Below are 20,918 nucleotides of genomic sequence, written 5' to 3'. Positions count from 1 at the left end.
TAAAATAAATGAGCCTATAGGTATACATCTGTTAGGTTTAAATAATACATGAAAATGACTGGTAGCTTTAAAAAAGGAGAAATCATATTTTTCAAGGACAGAATACTGTGTATTCAAATGTATCTCTAACATCAAATACTAGCATTATACACTTAAATCAGGAACTTTACTTCTTTAGAAACATAATTATACTGTTCAAAGAAAACTACTGAAACTACTGTGTACTTTTATGAAATGATACAGTGCAACTATACTTTGCAGAGCACATTTCATACAAACTGCATTATGAAATGTACCACAGAGATAAATAATAGTTACACAGTCAACAAACAATAGCAGAGAGAGAAAAACGTTAAGTTATGGGAGATGGAGAAGAATATATTCTACAAAATTTGAAAGGAAGGTAGAGTCAGTAAGACAGATATAAAGGCTTTTCTAGAAGGCAACAACAATAAAATGAAGGTTTTCAGAACAGCTAAAATAAGACTGTATAAACAAGATACACAAAGTTGCTACTATGTAAGCAGATGAAGGAGAGGGAGTTACAGCCATAGAGTTAAAGTCATCATTTCTTTCCTGCCATTTTCTGACTAATGTTCATATGGCCAGTGAAACATCAGAAAGTTGAAACATGCTGACAACCACCAATGTAAAAGTATGAAAAATTGGCATGACAAGCCCAAGTAAGTGCTATCCATACTAAACATGCAAAATAAAAGTCAGGGGCGTTATTTGACTAAACACTGGAGTAGTTAACCTTTGATGCTATGATTGATCTAGAGTGAAAATAAGAAACCACCAGAGGAAAGCCAGTACTATCAAAAAGTTGTTACTGTTTGTGGAGGTCCTGAATCAAAGAATCAGATATTAATAAAAGAACAGATATTATAGCTACTGGCCCTTTGAGCAATGCTTCAGGTAAGTAAATGTAATACAATGGGCACCAAACCATGTAGGAGAGACCTTATCATAGTATTAATATGAAATATAATCTTAAAAGGTAATGAGACCTTTAGAGAGGATAAAGGAGAAAGAGATCAGGAATTTTACAATGAACAGTGTTGAATCTGAGAAAGGAATAATTTTGTTTGTTGAGTTAATGATTTTGAGAAGGTCAGTTTGTGTAATAGCACCAAGTTAGTTTCTAGAGTTTATTGAGCAACCACCAGAGGAACAGTCAGACAGAACAAAGATGTACAGTACTGTAAAAACTGCAGAAATTGTGCTATTGAAAAGACAGATCAACCCCTCAACATAAAAGAGAAAAAGAGTACATGTTGCCTTTTATGTTGAAGTGAAAAGGAACGTTATGGGAGTTGGATTTCTTCTTTACCCCAGAATTCTCTGTAGGTTGGTATTCTTGTTTTCAGTAGAAAAGTGAAAAGACAGGTGAAAATAACAACTACCTTCAAAAAAACTGACTGATTTGCCAGCTTTCTTTTGAAGAATAGGAAGTTAATAGATAAGGTATATAAAGGTGTAGCTGTCCTTGTGCTCGAGTACAAATTGACTAGCACCATCAGATTTAAAATGTCTAGAAAATTTTTCAGTCTCTTAAGTTTTAGGAATTTGATCTGGAAGGAATCCAGCATTTGATAGATATCCAGGAGGATGGATCAGTAACATCCTTACACAAGAAGCAAACATCTTAAGTGAAAAAATTAGAAGCCTTTAAAAACTGTGAGGCTGAGTGAAATGAGCACTGAGATTATAATAGCATTGTTATTTGACTTGTATCACAGCTGAGTTGTTCTATATTTATTTAGGACTAATTTCCCTTGTTTGCTTGTTCATTAACTGTCTGAAATGAACAACATAAAGAAAATTTTGCATGGTATTCCAATATGGAATAAGCCTTTCCTTTAGATGATAACTTTCCATATAATGGATTTAATGCAGGGGTTATTCAATGATTTAAACTTTGAAAATCAAGCTATATTAATTTTTAATATGTAATATACAATATGTAATACGTAATGTGCATTACATCTTATTCACCAGTTCTTCTCAAAAACTTTGAAAGCATTTCCCCTGCAATTACCATATAGTAAGCAGTAGTTAATCTATCAGTCACAGTTGAGTCAATATTTCTGAATCACATTTCATAAAGTTGCCTTAGAAATGACCATGTAAATCTGTGAGAAAATAAGGATGAACAGATAAAAATAAACCTAATAAATCCTTCTACAAACTTGTTTGAATCAATCTCTGAACAAAAGCTAGAATGGATTATATGAAATCCATACAGGGTCATACAGATTAATCACAACAATCGCAATGTTGTGACATGAAAAATTGTAAGAACGACCAATGAAAGCTTCTGCTTAGATTAAAAAAAATCTGGCTGATAGAGTAACTATTTTTTTGCCAAAATAGAAAGTTGAAGTCAAATTAACTGCTGCTCTCTATCAAGTCTGTCTCAACAATGAAACTTATCACAATGACAGAAAAATAGAGATGTTATTGGCAGAATGCTTGTACAAATGTACAAGCAACATATATCTTTTCAAGAAATGTGAATCAACAGCTATCTTTTCAAGAAATAAGAATCAGATTTTTTTCCAAGGCACCAAATTATCTCAATGTGTGTATATATATATATATATATACATATATATATATAATACCCTAGAGAAATTGTCTGCTTTTGTTATGTCATGTCAGTTCAGTTTAAATTCTTGATCCAAGGGTCCTTGCAGGCAGTTGTAAAGGCTTTTGAATGCTAGGTATAATTACAAACATAACATTTTTCATTTCTAAGCACTTATTTATACTGTGGGATTAAAATCTCTTCTCCAACTCTCACAGCAGAAAAATGTTGTATTAATTGGCAGTGGAACACTGAGTTTCTTATTGACCAGCATTGTTTCTTATAAGAAAAATGTATAAATTTAATGAGTATTCCACTGAAAAAAACCCACCAAAGTATCTGCCAATGGAAAATGTATAGACATCATTTGTATGCTTTTTCTAGAAATCAGAAAGTAGACTATGATAGTTTGTCTATCTCAAACTCGCCTTAAACCTAGTAACAAACCAGCTGCTTGGGTTTCTTTGGCTTCTGCTTTGGCAAATTTACACTTTTTTTTGAGGAAATATGCACAAAATTGGTGTGCAGTTGGTGTAGGGTACCAACAGGTATAGGTACAGCCTGTGGGCAGAAGATGGCCTAAAAGATACTTCTACAAGGCTTCTACATTCTCCTAAGCAAAAATTAGGCAACTAACAAAGCACAACCAACTAATAGAGCCTGACTAGACAGACATTTCTCTGTCTCCATATGTTCTCTGAGACTGAATCATGTCTGTTTCTCCTACCACAGTCAACTGAGATGGAAAGGAGGACATGAGAAGCCTTGCATGTTATGCTGCTTCTTCTGCTGCCATTCTGAATATTCATCACCAAACTGAGACCCACCACAGATGGGGACAATCACTTGAATACATAGGCACACATGGCAGGAATTCCAGAGGTACTAAGCAATCAAACTGGCTTTGGCTTCACTGAGAATCTTCTAATAAATAAGTACCTTGTTTATATCTCTCATTACATACATTATTTAATATAGATGTATTAGTCATAAAATGTCTGAATTTCTTAATCTCTCATAATACCAAATGGCCAGTTTCACTTGTGCTTCAGAATGTTATCTTAACTAACAACTTTAGACCTCTGATGCTACAGCAAAAACCATAGCCTAATCAAAGAATAGAATTAAAGAATGGCTTTGGTAGGAATAGGCATATTTCCATCTTTTTATTTTCATTACTGTTTTATAAAAAAGTTGCACAGAATGTAACCTTATTCCTCAAAATTGAGAATATTTTGTAACAGAAACTGAAAGAACTAAGTGCCAGTAAAAATTTTGTTGCAAATATAAAAGCATAGATTTTATATAAAATTCTGGGAAAAATGTTATAGCTATGACTTTTTCTCTTTTCTTTGGTGATACACTTCACCACTAAGAAGTCTTAGAATGTAGAAACATATTTATTTGACAGTTATAAATTAAACATTGCTTCATTAAACATTCCTCTAAATTAACAGGTCTTGTAAAAATAACTTTACTTTTGAGATCACTCAGCTAAGGCTCCACCTTATGTTATTTTCAATCTTTTATATATATATATATATATATATATATATATATATATATATATATATTTTAGCAGGAAAACTAGAGCACATTTACTGCACAGATTAAGTATTTTCCTACTGGTAAAACCCAATTCTCTTCATATCTCTCCTTATCTAGACCTCTATTCAAAATTAATTTGCTTTCTGAACCCTCCTTTTTAAAAACAGCTAATATTGTTTAATCCACTGATGTCATTTACAGGGAAAGAATGAAGACCTGTTTACTGAAACCTTATATTAGTTAGTTAATTTAAACTATCCTTCCAGGAAGGATATCAAGGATTAAGAAAGTAGCATCTGACACATATTCCTCCAAGGATTTTTGATCTTTCTAATTTCTTAGAAGAAATCTGGTTAGATTTTAACTCAATTTCTCATCAAGAATCTCCACCTGCTTTTAATTTGATGCACAACAGAGATCTGCAGGCTCACAAGTACTAAAATGTATCATAAACTTTCTGTGCATTAGTTCTAAATCTATTCAACATAATGCAGGAAGGAAGACCAATTTAACTGGAAAATAGGTTTAAAGTGGAACTGGAAAGGTTGAGTTCAAATCTGTGTCATCCTGGTCAACCACCATGTGGCCCCAAAACTACTCATGTGCCTACAGAGAAACTTATACAGAAAAACATCATCTGGCTGCTTCACCACCTAAAGTTTGCAAGCAAGGGAAGAACTGAACCTCTCTTCATTGTTTTTGTTATCAAACCCTTCTTCATCCTCCAATTAATCATATCATGTGCTCAAGCACAGCACAGGGATTACGTGTTAAGTTCTCCCCTTATTATGACATACATGTATCATTTGAGATATTTCTAGGCCATAAAATTCTGTCTATATTCATCTCAATACCTTGCTCAGTATTTTGTCTGTGGTTAGTCCCATTCTTTGATGCTATGTCTGCTTAGTTAGGATACACAGGTACACAGAATTCAAGTCCCTCCCTCGTGAGTCCATGCCAGCCCCACAGGCAGAGCCACAAAGCTTAAGGAGTATTAGCACGTGTAAATACTGTAAAGAATCTAGGCCTTAACCTTTTTCTAGATGCATTTTCTTTAAAGGAAGAGGTCATGAGAAACAACAGAAATACTGGGATACTCAGGAATTTAATATTGCTGGCTAGAGAAAAGCACAAAACAAATAAGGTGAACCTGTTCTATCCAATGTGCTGGTAGCAGAAATGGATTTGACCACTTTTATTTACCTTTAGGTGGCACAAAGGATTATTCTGGAAAATATACGTGAAATCAGTATCTAGGAGAAATATGATACTGAACAGGAAATAACACCTTCCTCAATGAATATACAGTCATTTTTTGAAAGAGTCTAATCATTAGCAAACAGTCACTACCAGCAGAAATACTGAAATAAGCACTTCTTTTTGAGAAAAGGAAGTAGGAGAGATACAGAGACAGTATTAAGCCTAATGCACATATTTGCATTATTGCTATTACTAATGATTTCCAGTGATGGCATAGCAAACTCTTCTTTTTTTTAATGTTTTAAAAAGCAACCCAAAACTACTACAAGGCCACTTCTAATCTACTAGACTTATAACTCTATTTCTTTAGGCTCTCAGTAGGTATGAATATTCTGCATGAGTTCAATATGCTCATTTTAAAATTTTAATGATTTCTGAAGAAAAAATAAAGAATGTAAATCCAGCAGGAACTGTACAATAAGGCAATTTCTGCTAAAATCAGGCTCCATCCATAAGTAGCTATACTTATTTGTACCAGTGTTTTATGCAAGATAAACAACTTATTCTGGAGACTTTATTTCTTGCCTGTACAAATGGACACAACGTTTTAGTGAGACAGATATTTTTTCAAAATTATTACCATTGAAAAATATTGCATGATTATGAAATGGTTATTCTATGGTTTAACTTTGTAACTTATCTAGTAGAAATTCCAGTAATCCAACAGGACTGGCTGTTCTCCAGATGCACATACTTCTAATGAATGGGTTAAATTTACTTATAGCTTAGTACCTGATTACAAATTTAGAGCCACAGTCTCAAAACTGGTCATAATCATAATTGTACTGTACAGAAAGAAAATTCCTGCAAGAATTGTTTTTCTAGTATCTGGAAAATATTAAGAGCATATGCCATTATTACTTATTACAACATCATACCTATCAAATATTATCATCCCTACTAATTATAGAGTATAATCAAATCTATTATAATCAGTAGTAGACAGACAGTCTACTTGTTTGGATTATAATTATCCATTTTCTTTTAGGGGGAAAAATAGTAGAAGTATTGTTATGCATATCTGAGAGGTTCATAGATAAATGCAAATGAGAAGATGATGCAATTTAAATCTTATTTAAAGATTAGTAGTAATACAGACTGTTCCTGAAACTTCTTTACACTGGTTAAATTTTTTATAAACTTTAAAATTGAGACAGCAATCTGGTTTTCTTTACTTTTGAGAATGAATGTACAGAGACAGTTTCATAAAGAGTAGCAGCATTGTTCATCCAGGAGAAGATATCTTAATTGCTTAAAAATAAGCAATCTGCATAATATATTTTTTCAGTTATGAACTGATGAGGAGCAATAAGTGATGAATAACTTGAGAGAGCTGTCAAAGCAGTTTGACTTCAGAAGTCAGTTGAGTAACTGGGGAGCTAGTTTCAACAGTTTTATTATAGGATCAGGTAAATATTTAGCATCTACTCTTGTGAGAGTATAAATTTCATGTCCAAGAGAGAGCTTTGTGGATGTTTGCTCAGTGCTCTCATGTTCCCTGCAGGAGAATGAGAATAAAATAATAATTATGTATGAAAGTAATACAATCTGCACATTCAATCAAGTCCCCTGAGCAAACTAATGCATGTAAGAAAACACAAGAAATTAATTTCCACACAAAGATTTTGCTCATGACTTTTATAAATTATAGATTACTCCATTTGATTAAGCTGTTCCCATATTAGTCATGCTGCAGCAGACAGCAAAAAAAGCAAAGGTTTTGTCAAAACAACTTGTAACATTATTTAAATAATGTTTTAAATTTTGACACTTTTATCAACTTTTCTTCAAATCTTTTCCCTGCTAATCTTACCAGATAAATAAACATTACCAGGTGTGTGCCTTGATGGCAGGAACCCCTGTAACTGTAACTTTTCTTTTTTTATGCTTCCAGGATCTAATCATTTTATTCTGTCTTTCTGTTGTTGTCTTGAGGAGTCCTATTCTAAATAATGACAGCTGGAAGGTCCAGCTAATTTCTCGATGGTAGCAAAATATTGCACAGAGTCTATTAAATTTTTCAAGTTGTTCAAATATTTCCAGCTGTGTGCAAGAGACAAGGTTTCTTAACACATGGAAAACCCCAGTTTGTTAAGTTTTTAATATTTCTTATGCTTTCTTTTCCCTGATTTTTGCAATGTTCCCCCATTCCTTTTTTTGAGAATGGAGATTTTTTCATAGCAAAAAATATTGCAAAAAAACTATATTATATATATTATATAATTCAAAAAGAAAGTTAATTCAACTGTTCCTGTTTTGTGGTTAGCTCTGTAGAATTTGTAACCTCCTAGTTGTCTACTGATATGTGTTAACAATATGGCAGTTGTCACTGTGTACTCTGGTACATAACTGTATGCAAGTGCCACAGTATTAAAAACCTTGTCATCTGAGGTATAATATCTGCCTACAAAGTCACCTTTCAGGACTGAGATGGATTATTATGCAAACACACTTGAATCTCTCTCATCAGAAGGAACCTTTCACCTCCATTTCCAAATAAAACTTTGTATGGTTGCAAAAAGATGTGGGGAGAAGAAGAGGAGAGGGAGAAGGCATGTGTGGGAAGTGCCTTCCAGCCAAACCATCAGGAATATCTGCAGGCTGAAGCCATGGTGTAGTTTCAGCCCTTCCCCACTACTTAACTTCCTTTTTGTGAATTTGAGTTGGAAAAAACTCAACTGCAAAGCAGGTTTTGCTTCCAGTCAGGACATTGTTATATCATCTGTTCCTCATGCAGAGCCCTGCTGTGTGATGTCTGTCTGTCTGTCTAATCACTGAACTGGCAGAGGGAGGGGAAGAACAAGAAGGAAGGGCAAATCCTAAAGGCAGTGTAAAGATCCAGAAATTAAAAACTTTAATACTATTTGGTATGATGACTTCTAACTCCAAGGAAAGTTAGTCTTGCTGCCAGCTACATTGTGGCCATATTTATGTACCAATATGCTTGCTGTGTTCTGTTATTTAGATGAACTATTTCAAATTTTGGCAATCAAAAATCAGTTGACAGAATGTGGCTGTATGGGATTAAAGCTGAATGCTGGCACTCTGTCATACAGAGCGTATCCCCACAGCAGGTAAGTAATAATCATCCAGAAATGTTCAGCTGCATGTATCTGATTACTTAAATTAATCTTTAATGTGAAATTATTCTCAAAAACTGGCATGTAATTCATCTCACTGTGCTACAGAGAGAATCACACTGTTTACACATTCATAAAACACTAGAAACAGCCACATGAAAATTTTTCACTCCCCCCCTCCCCCCCATTGTTTCACATGGAATACAGAAATTTTCATTAAAACTGGCTTATGTGATCCATAATGTCCAATGGCAAATTTGACACTGTACTTTGAAATCATTTTAGTATTACCTCATTGTGATTTTGTGATTAAAATCCATAATTCTAGCCATAATAAAGTCAGGAAAGCTTTGGAATTCTCTGAGACCGCTGGGATAAATCAGTTGTGAGTAATAATTCCTGTTCAATGTCCTGTGCTTGAATCTGAAAGTACAACAGTACCATCTGGACTGTAACAACAAGTTAGGTTGTTAATGTTAAGTAAAGGAGCTGAAAAGGGACCTGTGCTGTCACAAGCAATGCAGCATGTGGATCACTGTGACTACAAAGCAAATACCATTGCTAATGCAATTATAGGTACTTAAGAGACAGAAATAGAGATGGTTTTTTTTTTTTTCCTCAGTAGGATTTTAACTGCTTATAATTATACATACCTGCATGAAATTATATACATTTATACTATTTAAGTAATGGTAAAAAGAGAACATTCCTTAGCTTTGGTGTTTCCCTGTAATTAGATCTCAGCTTGCAATCTTTGCAATTAAAAAAATGTTCACATGAGGAGGAGAAGACAAAATAAAAGACACTGGTTCAACACTTATATTTCCCAAGTACAAGTGTAATACTCTAACATCGCTATTCTTCTCATATTTTTCAAAACTGCTGAAAATAAAATGCAGAAACCTTTTCCATGTCAGGCCAGTGTTTAGCTTGGCATAACCTGGGACTTTGGAAGCAGTTACCCTCAGGCAGGTGCAACCTAAAAACTCAGTAATTTTTGTTATGTTCTTACTGAGAAAACTCTCCCCTCCTTACTAACCACTCTGGCTAATGATGAAAAATGCCACCATTTACAACTTCACCTTTTTGTCCCCTGAAGCAAATGGCTGAAGCCTTCAGTAAGAATAATTCAATGTGACAGCTTATCCTTTTGCCCAGTGGGGTCTTTACTGAAGTGTGGCTATGAAAGCAATTTCCATGTTGATGATGATGACAGAAGCCTTTACGAGTCAGATCCAAACTAATTTAAAAAAGCAGGAGGATCCCACTATGACAAGCCACAAGCCTTTCCCTTTCAGAGGAAGTGAAAATGAGTTGATATATAGCACACATGATACTTGGATTCTTTAAAAGAAAGCCACTTAAAAATGTTATATATAATGGCATATTGTTTCAGAATTGCTTGTAAACTCTTTTTTGCTGGTGTTAATAAGCCAGCCATGAAAATCCAGTCAGATCTAAAGCTTGGTATTGTTGCTTCTCCAAAAGCAACCCTTCTTCAGCCAAAGGGTTTGCTCTAAAGTGCAAAATAACAGGAAATAAAGTTGGTCAGGGTCAAACTCAATTACGTCTCAATGATTGAAAAAAACAAAGCCAACCCTAAGAAACTTCTTTGGATTCTCTTTTAATTTCCTGTGACTTTACAACTGTTACTCTGATTGCAACACAAACTTCCTGTGCTTAAAAAGCATAAATGTAACACATAGAGTTTTAACTTTTATGGGGATGATATCAGTGCCTAAGGTACTAGAAAAAAGAGACTGAGAATATATTCTCTTATATAAAGAAAATATAAATACATATCTGTGTAAATATAGATAAAACATTGCTATTTATGCCAAATTCTAATTATGGATGTTAATATATAAGACACAAAAATATAAAAAGCATATCATAAAAGGCCACTATATATAACTTTTATGTGGCACATGGCAATATATGAAATATTTGGATGCATATTATGTGTTATAAAAAGAAATATCTAAATAATAATTTCTACCAGATGTTAACTTCCAAAATAAGCTTCTCAACATATAGGAAGCCTCAAGTCTTGTATTTCATAAATGTATAATAAAGCTTTGATGCTAGTTAACTTACCCTGTGAATAACTTGTAATTATATCATAATATATTTCAAAACCTTAATTCTGATTAACTTCACTATAATAATGGATTTTTTCCTAATAGAAACTGGCCTAAATGTGTTCAATCATTGAGATCAATACAAATTGTTGTGTAAGATTAAATGTATCCATTGGAGGAAAAACAGAGACTTAATAAGCTGTATCTTCATGTCCTTTCTTTCAAGTCAATTTACATTTCCAAAACCATATATTCAAAATAAAACCAAGTAATTCAAACTGACAAATACTGGCCACATATATTCTTTTTAATTTCAGGTGAGGAGACAGAACATACTTCATCCCTACAACACCAGCTTTTTACATGCTCTTTTCATTATGATTTCAACCTTCAACAGGTCCATGAGGAGAATCAACATAAAGTGGCCTGACATGCCAGAGCCACTCAGTGGTACACTGCAAAGCATGTCCTTTAACACTGACATTGCTACACTGGTATACTGGGTCTGCCTGGGATAGAGTCACTAAATTAATCTTCTTCCCAGCAGTCCATGGGTGTTATGTTTCCCAGCTGTGGCTAAAACCATGCTGGTACCAGCCCACAATTTTGGCTGCTGCTGGACAGCTCTGGTGCAGAAGCATCAAGGCTTCTCTCACACCCTTTCCCTTAAAGTCTGGGAGGAGGGGGTGGGTAAGGGGTTAGACAAGGACATAACTGGGGTAGCTGAGCCAAACTGAGACTTTGGAAGCAGGCACTTTTGAAGCAGTTTCCCATGGGTAATCCCATACTGTACAACAGCATGCCCAGCAATAAAACCTCAGGGAATGGAAGAGGAAAAGAGTATGTTTAGTGTTATAGAGTCTGTCTTCCAAAACAACCAGTACATGTGCTGAGGTGAGGCTCTGCTTTCCAGAGAGAAGCAGGACATTCATTTGCTAATGCAAAGCAGTGAACAAACTTCTCTTTTTGCTTTGCTTACATGTGCAGCTTTTTCTTTTCTTATTAAATTGTCTTAATCCACCAGTCTTTTTGTCTTAAGCTTTTCTCCCCATCTCTCAGGACAGGGAAGAGAGCTAAAGGTAGGGTGGGTGTTTGGATGCCGGTCATGGTCAACCTCCCACAACTCATTTCATGCAAATGGATACATACATTTCAGGACAAGGCATTTTGCAAGACCAAAGCAGTATGTTATATATTTTTTATTTTTTTTTTTTTCACAGTAGCATCTATCTCTGAGAGTATCTTAAAATAAAGCAGGAAATTAAGAGAACATGCATTTCTTTACCACAACTATGCAGATATTTGCTGATGATATCCAAAATTACTGAGCCAATGAAATATCTATCCTTGGAGGTATACAAAGCTCAACTGGTCCTAAGCAACCTGATGTAGTTTTCAAGTTGACCCTGCTTTTAGAAGACAACGTGAACTCTAGTAGCTGGTTATTCCCTGAATTTTTCCAGGGTTCTCTGATCTAGTATTCCTTGCTTCTTTTAGAGTATTATTTGAAAAAGCCATTTTCAGCTTTCCAGCAGGCTTGCAATGACTTTAATGTAAGGTAATTTTCATGATAAGCCAAGCTGCCTACATTCAGGAGTTGAGCTACTTGTTCTTTCTGTCTTTCCTGGTATTTTCTTTTTTTCACCAACAAAGAAACCATTAATCAGAAACAACAAAAATGAATACAGGTAAGTGGTTGAAAATGTAGTGCCAAAGCAGAAGGCTGCCCTTATTCTCAATTACTCTTAGACTGGAAAAAAACAAATCCAGTATGCATTACTTTAATTAAGTTTGAGCATTTCAGTGATGTGCAGGCATGCAGACCTGCTTTAGTACTTTGAGGAGCACAGGGAGGCCAGAAGGGGCTGAAGCCAGGAGACACAACTTCTAGCTGCAAAAAGGTCTCCATAAGAGTCATCTAAGAAACAGACAAAATGTGTGAGGAGTTTCCTCTATGCAAGGCAGCCATATTATTGACATGCAGGCTGGGCCTGACTTACAAGAACATTTCACCTCCTCCTCTGCTGATGGGTGGAGAGATTTGAGCACTGCACCCTACAGAGTTTACAATTTAAAGCCATCATCTCCATCACCTAAGCATGGTTCCCACTGTTAAAAAGGTAGGGCTGCCTTGACACAATCACTGGCAGTGTCAGGACCATCTTTTCTGGATCACTGTATATTTTCAGAAAAGGAAGGACGTGTCAGTGTATCAGAGTATGTGGATGATCTCTCCACAACTTACCTGTCAATAATGGCACACATGTCAATGGTGACATTGGCAAAGCTTCCCAGCTCGCCTTGCTCCACTGCATGCAAATCCACCAGCTGATCATCCACATGAATGCTTTGCATGCATCCTTGGAAAGAATGCTCAAATAGCGAGTGATCCGAGTCATTCATCTGCACAGGAAACCCTGCAGAGAAGCAAAATAAAGATCATTATTAACCTCATCTACTATGAATTCAGTCAGGATTTTTTCAAGGGAAAAGTAATACAGGTTTCCTGGATGAGGGTAGAAAAAAGGCAGTGTGATAAGGAAATACTATAAAGTTATTAATTTACATTGTGATGTTATTGATTTAAGTAACTGTCAACTACCTGAAAGAATTTATACAGTACAGCTGATGATTCATTAATTTCTGTCTAAAGGATGGAAGTTTTCTGCTACCTTCTCCTCCAGTCCTCTCTACTGCTGCTTCTTGTTCCTTCTTTCTGATACAAATATTCTTGGAGTAGGAAAAGGATTTATCTCCCTGCTATATTTTAGAACTCACATTCTAATTTCTCTGATTTTTCTGACTAAAAGTGAAGCCATGAAGGGAATTTCAAGTTCAGTCTTCTCTAGAACTAGGATTCCAGTCTTTGTCACTTTGTCTTTTTGTTCACAGGGAAAGAATTCTTGTGCAGAATATTTCTGTAAAACTGAAAATAATCCTAAAATCTAATGTCCAGAATGACTTCTGAGGAAATCCTGTTGTATTTTCAGTTTTTCCTGAATACATTCATTTTCTTGTGTGTTTGAAGGTGGTTTACAAGAGATGAGAATGACTTAATGTCAGGCTCAGGCTAAAAGGCAGGGAGACAGAGCATGTCTGTATGCAATTGTTTAACTGAGTACGCTTCAGTGTATTTTTTTCAATTCAATGTCAGTTTAGCTGAGAAAAATGTCCTTGGTAAGATGGTGGGGAGATTCATTAACTACGTAAAAGTCTTTACCAATGTACTCCTGGAAAAAGACAGAATCCATTTAAGGCGGGAGCAGGAAGGAAGAGAGAGGGGGGAAGAACAGTTTATTGAAAAGAAAAGAAGATAAAAATCCTGAAAAATTCATAATGGTGTTGCAGATTTCAGCTAGGAAGATGATCAGCCATACAGTACTTGTCTGTCAAAGGTAAAATATCGTATACATTTGCTATGGTGGCTGAGACAGATTTTACTTGTCCCATTCCTCCTCCCACTTTTCTATCCACCTTGCCAATCTCCAGTGCCTTATGATCTCTTCAATACCATTTGTGGAGAAAGGAGAACAAAAGATTATCAAACTGACATTATTTGAACAGTGGCAGAAAAAAGTGATCAACCTAATTTTAAATTTTGTTCCTGAATACGATTTTTCACATGCCACATAAAGAATTGAATTGTCTGAACAAGAGGGCAACAAGTAGAGAAACAAGCAACAGGTGTTTGAGGTCAGATGACACCTCATAGAGCACCTATTACTAAAAAACCTCACAATTAGATTGCACATAAATCTTTGCCAAAATCTAATTAAGACACATTTTAACTAAAAGGCTTTGCCAGGGATTTCATATCATCATTAATATTTTTTAAAATTTTCTAAAGTGATCCTGCCCATCAGCTAAATTTACTTTTGATACTTCTAAATTTCCCTGACTCACTTCAGTAAGCGATTACCTCAGAGCTCACTGGTGGTGACACAGAATTAATCAGGGATGCTATAGTAATTAAGCTGTGACAATGCTAAAAGTTAGTTCTGACAGGTATCTCAAGAAGCTGGGCTTGCCTTGAGGTTATATCACCTCTGGACTAAAATTATGACACTATTGCAGGGAGCCATAAATTTCTATGAGACACATATATAACCAACATGTTCAAGGGAGAGGGAAAAGCTCCTTGGGAATCCCCCAAATTCTTAACTAGTGCATCAGATCAACCTCATCAGATCAAAATCCATCTCCCAAGAAAACACCAGCCAACCAACCAACCAACCAAAAAAAGCACTAATCATGGACTGTAGGAATTGTTATTTTGTACAGGCAGAAAAATAAAGTTGTACAGACATGACCTATATTGTCTTTCCAGCATGCCACTGGCTAGTGACTTATCTGATGAAAAGAGGGACAGGTCTTTCAGAAACCTGCCTCTTACATTTTTTAAGTTGTTCTTTCTAGTGACTGATTAAACTGGTTTACGTGAGGCTTTACAGCCAGCACTATAGAGAGACAAAAGTGCAAGTTAGTTCTGTGCTCTTTGGTGGATGCAAGCAAAATATTTGCATGTATAACCAGGCACTTACCCCAGTTATATTTAAAGAGGTTACTCTTTCAGTATAATTTTCTGTTTTAAACTATCACTGAACACTAGAACTCTTCCCAAGCAAGAATCCCCAAAACAACACAAAGCATATTTTCATTTTAATCTTTAGTGCAGTACCAGAGCTGGGCAGGAAACCTGCGCATCACCTTTGGGTTCAGAGAACTTCCACAATTCCTTTTGCTTAAATATTAAATTCAGTGTTATCAGTACCAGGGTAAACAGTAATATTCATGTAAACAGTGCAAAGCCAGGGAAATTTTACAGATAGATGTGAATATAATGAAAGATTATCAACCATCCTACAAACACTAACTGAAAAATAAGGTCAAAACTGAGAGCTATAATTCACTGTTCACATCAAAAAGAGCAGGAATCAAATATCTAAGTTAAAAATGCATTATTAGATTTGACAATTTGAGACCATTCCAGAACTAACCACATGATTCTCAGCTTCACTGCATCTGAAGTATGCACAATATTATTGCACAGCTATTATTGCTCTCTAACACATTCTGCAGTTTGCTACTACTTGAACCTGCACACAGAAAAGTGGCAGCTGGGTCCCTCAGCCTTGGTGGAGACCCCATGTCCTTGGGTTTACTGGCTGGAGCAGGAGGGATTTATGGATGGACTAGCTGGAAGTGGCAGCTGCTCCTAACCTAACTACACAAATCAAGCTTTTCTCTGTTATCCAAGAGAGGGATGTATGCTGAGTGTTAATCAACTTAGGATTCTGAATTTTTCTGTATCTATCAATGGATGAAGACTATAATTTTCCCATGCAAATGTCTTTGTTTGCCTGTCTTGCTGCTATTCCCTTTGCTGTTTCTAGTCATGTAAGAAACTGGAAGAGGCAAGAGTTTTATGCACTAGTACAGCACATTTCATAATATGTCTGTGGGGCTGACTGGGTGTCAAAGCATTTCAGTCATGCTATACTCTAACAGATAGTTATGCTAAGAGGTATTTTCAAAAAACAATTCCCACTCCACAGGGAATGGAAGAATGGGTTTTTTTCAATCATATGGTTCTCACAAAAAAGAAGAAAAGCAACTAGATAAGCCTTACCCACATTGTTTTTTAACTACCAGGTATACAGTCTAATGTCCATTCATTTTGGTGAGACCTGGACATTAAAGACATCTGCTGTGAATCACCTGGGGCAAAGGTTCTGCCTCAAATGCAAACCTCAAAATGACCTAGTACCTTGTGGTTTTCATTCAATACACAAGACAATGCCTTCCCTTTCCAGATTCCCATTATTGAGGCATGATTCACTCCCGCATCCTTCCCACAGTGAATGAAATTTTAAATAAATGAAGTTTTCTAACTAAAGCTGACAGTAATGCTGACACTAGGAAGGCTAAGTAATGGATGAACAATTTGGACAGCACTTCATTGATCATCTTGTTGACAAGAAACCATGCACATTTTGAAAATGTACATAAAATTCAATTTGCACAGTCCAAAACAATGTTCATGCTTATGCTTACAAACACAACTCTAAGTAAGGTAGGATCCATTATCCTATAATTTCTGACGTAAAGAATATGAACATTACCATTTTATTTTTCATATCTAAAGACCACAAAGGTATTATACTGCAAAGGTCAGACATAGATAAAATCTGAATTTTCCGGTGCTCAAGAAAAATGGTTTCCAGGACTTCATTCTGATATACTAAACACAGAAGAGCCAGCTCCTGATTTTAGTTCCAGCTTTGAAGAAAAATCTAGAATTTAAATAAATGCTTTTTTTTTTTTTTTTTCAAAAGTCACTTTAATACAATAAAGTAAATGAATTAAATGAATTATAATATATACAATAAAACACCTATGGAATTAAAAACATATTCCTTTTCCAGTGTCAAGCTCTATTATGTCTCTTCTCAAATCAGCTGAGTAAGTTTCTACCAAAGGCATTCTAAAAAATGAAGTTGAAGGTAGAATATATTCAGGTTCATGTTCTAATAACAGAAGAATGTATACATAGTCAGAACACCTGATACACTACTGGTTTTGACGGTCTGACCTAAGAATGAAATATCATACTAAATTCTGGATGTAAAATCAGAGATTATTTTGTACCCCTATATTAAAAACTCAGATTTTCTTTGAAATGTAATGCAAATTCTATTGTAACAAAAAGGCAATTTTTCTTTTTGGCATTATGATTTTTTTCCCTTTTGTATTATTTGTAAGTTAATGATGGCCAATGATTATATATAGATGGTACTTGATATTTTACTTCTTTAATACAATAAATACACTTAATTTAAAAATATATTAACTAGCATCTTTGATATCTAACCAGTAATCCATATTGTCTTCAACTAGTTTTTTGGGTAGCTGGAGGAAAATCAATAAAAAACCAGACTGATTCCAAGTCTGACAGTGATTTTCAGGTAGGGTTTCAAGTATATGCCCAGGACTCCTGCTATGTAGAATGAGAGAAAGGAAACAAAGCTCTTTGTCTGTCAGGATAAATAGCAGCACTGTCTCATTGAAGGGTCAAGTAGTTGAATTTTCTATATATATATCAAACAGAGTTAAAAGATGTTATTCTGAGCCCACAGAACAAAACTCAAATTCAGTGCCAAACAAAACTTAGATTGAAGATATAGCTGATGTTTCACATATTAATAAATAGGAAAAGACACTGAATGAAAAGCTTAATCCACCCACAAATCTGGATTTACTGTAGTATTTTATCGTTGTTTAAGTCAAACCAGAATGGAGCCTAAGTGTCAAGTGGAAGACACTCAGTTACTCTGGAAAACTAGAACTCTTGGAGTTCATGCTCCAAAAGCATGAAATAAACTAAACAAATTGCAGAGGGGATGAACAGCATGAATAAAAATAGAATTTCTTTTTTTTAACTTCTGCAAACTTTTGTATAAAGTTTGGTTTTTTTAACTGTAGTTGTCTTTCTGTATTATGGAATATGAGGATTAAGGATGGAGTTTGCAACGAGATTTGAATCCCACATCTAGCAACTCTAAGAGCTGTTCTGATAATAATAGAATCATATAATGATGAAAGTAAAGATGAAAATAAACATGACTTTAACATCTTTCAGCTTTGTGGAATGTAGAAAGACAAACAAGAATAGGGACTACAATTTGTCTCTCTGTGTTAGAAAGTCACCAACTTCTTGAATAAGTAATTTTTGAATAAATTAATCTTAACTTTGCCCTCATTGTTTTGTTTATATATAAAGGAAAGACAGAGGTTGATAGCAAGGCAGTGCATTCTATCCCAAAAAATCTATATTACTAACCTAAGAAACCCAAATGTGTCTCTATACACAAATAAAAACAGAGTTTACTAAAGCTAGAGTTTAGAACAAGAAGATGATGTGCTTCTTGCACTCTTGGGGCACACATGAGCCCCTTGGTAAAAATCAGCTAGCACTAATGAAGTCTCTGGTGGACTTCCCAGAACCTTCTCAGTACGTGTCATTTGTAGTATGATGAAAAAAGTTTAACTTGATCTCACAAGACTCGGCAGAACTTTCTACCGGTGGTGTGATTCCTGACTTTTTTGTTTCCCTCAGAAATCTTCTCTTCAGCCATACTTTTCTCTCTAAAAATATTTTATCACCAGTTTTCTGCTTATTAATTGGAGCCAGTTCTGGAGAAGCACTGAGATTTTTCACTCTCTCCTTACACTATCATTCCTTAACTCCCAGCAATATTTCCTTTGGTGTATTGATACCAATTCAGTACCTGGAAGTTCTTGACAGACAGACTTTTTAAAAAGAAGCTTCTAAGCTCTCTCTACTTGAGGCATGAAGAATACCAATGCAGCACTACAGATTTCCTTTACTGAGTGCCAGAGAAATTCTAGGGTTATGTGACAAAGCCATAGATATAGGTCATGTAGACCATAATAGGTTATCTGAACATGTAATTATATTGGTATTGTTTGTGAGTAGTTATCAAAGAAAGAAACAGGCAGATAAGAAAAAGTCCAAAAGATACTCAGATGATAACAGCTGAGCAACCAGCTGTGAACAGACTATCTTCAAGCCACAACACAACTTGCACAAATACTATTTTATGAGATATTAAATGTCTAGGATGACAGCCCAGAAAAAAGTAGAAGAATACAATTTTGAAAGCATTGACAAAAACATAAACAAAAGCCAGGCATACTGTCTTTGGTAGCAAACAGGAAAATCGCTGACAGTAACAAGGAAGGGTAAGACTACAGTATAATTGTCTCTTTTACCAGCTTTGTTGATTCTGTGCTTCTCTCAGATTGCTGTGGAATCTGTGGATTAGTGTGAACAGCAGTGGACTTCTCAAGAACTGTTTTGAGACAATTTTCCAAATGGCTGGCCACTGAATTCAGAGTATTCAAATATGTTTGGGACTTCCAAATACCGTCGGAAAATAGCAGGTTTGCAACCCAGGCAATGGTACTAGTTCAGCTGGAAATGAATCACAGTGGGCACTGAGGTACAGATCAGCGTTACTTTTGATATTTCTTCCCTTTCCCTTTATTTTTCCATGCTCACTTATTTTTAACCTTAGGTAACTACAAATATGATATCTCTCCTATTTTCAAAGTAGTTTCCTGCAAAATATGTAGACCATGTAATTCCCAAATAAAGAGATTGTCTGGAAGATTGTACCCAAGCACAGATCTGCTCCTCGATCAGACAGATTAGTCTACATGTTAAAAAAAAAAATCCATGTGCTTTATTGTTACTGAGAGCAAATTTAAATAGAGCATGATTTTAATTAATAAGAAATTATTTCAGTCTTTATAAATACCCCAAGACATCCTAAACTGCTGTGTGTTTAAGTGGGTAAACTTTATACGCTCGTTCAAGTAATACTGATATGGAAAAGAAATATTTTCTGATAATCCAGAATACTTCTGTATTCAGAAAGGAAACTACCTATTAATGGTCTCAGATAAAAATATTTAATGGAAAAAGACTTGTTGCAGCCAGGTATGATAACAATCTATTTGAAAATTGTTGCTGCAGACTTTGCTTGTCTCAGAGCCATAGGCCTTAAAAACCTAAGCATACACCAACAGTCACCAAAATGTAAGATGAAACACCATTCAGCAGTGGATGAGGAAAAATGAAATTATTGCACAAGACTAGTTTTAATGATTTTGTCTTAGACTTGGAGAAGATGAGCCTAGCTTTCCAAGCTCCAGGACTGTGTGAAATTTAATGACTTCTGTCTCTTTATGGTTGTGTCTGAAGTTTTTCTGGTTTTCTCTAGGCTGGATGAAAGCAAATTTTGGCCCAGATATTTGAGACTTAAACATTCTTGTCTACTGAGGAAAAAAAAAACCCTAAATATTACTATCGTGTTATAGGAGCATCCAAAAATGGGGAGCATAAAGGTAAAAAATTAAGAAAAATAGAGTCAAAAATAGACATAAGTTCTAAAATTGATACTTGTTCAAATCACAATAGAAATAAATCAGGTATTATATACTCAATGTAAAGATAATTTTCCAGCTTTTTCTTTCTTGATTTGCTGATCTACTTCTCTTGTGTTGTGGTTTTTTGCCTTTTTCTTCAGAAACCACTTGATTTTTCCAGTTCTTAAAATCTTCTAATTTCTGTCTACTTCAATGGAGTTTGAGAGTAGTCAGCCACTATACACATAAATAAAGAGTTCTCATAAAAAGTAGAATAAAATGACAAACAACTAACTTAAAAGAGAAAATCTAGAACACATTTAACCCTTTACTTAGAAAATGGCAGTGAACAAAATAAACGATAACACTGAGATTGTAATAAAGTTAATATGAATAACTCCATTA

General features: G+C 35.0%; 1 protein-coding gene across 6 annotated transcripts in view; it reads right to left on the bottom strand.

Moving 5' to 3' along the window:
- The window catches only part of CNTNAP2 (contactin associated protein 2), a 1,014,544-nt gene that overhangs the window by 378,110 nt on the left and 615,516 nt on the right, over positions 1-20,918 (bottom strand). For all 6 annotated transcript variants that reach the window (XM_086845653.1, XM_086845662.1, XM_086845669.1 and 3 more), the window contains one exon: positions 12,808-12,979. In XM_086845653.1, the coding sequence (XP_086701779.1) occupies positions 12,808-12,979 (172 nt within the window). The remainder of the gene's footprint in view (positions 1-12,807; positions 12,980-20,918) is intronic.

The sequence above is a fragment of the Cyanistes caeruleus genome, chromosome 1, assembly GCF_971803275.1.
Source record: "Cyanistes caeruleus chromosome 1, bCyaCae1.hap1.1, whole genome shotgun sequence".
Taxonomy (NCBI): domain Eukaryota; kingdom Metazoa; phylum Chordata; class Aves; order Passeriformes; family Paridae; genus Cyanistes; species Cyanistes caeruleus.
The sequence above is the reverse complement of the archived record's forward strand: the minus strand, read 5'-3'. Positions and strand labels throughout refer to the sequence as shown.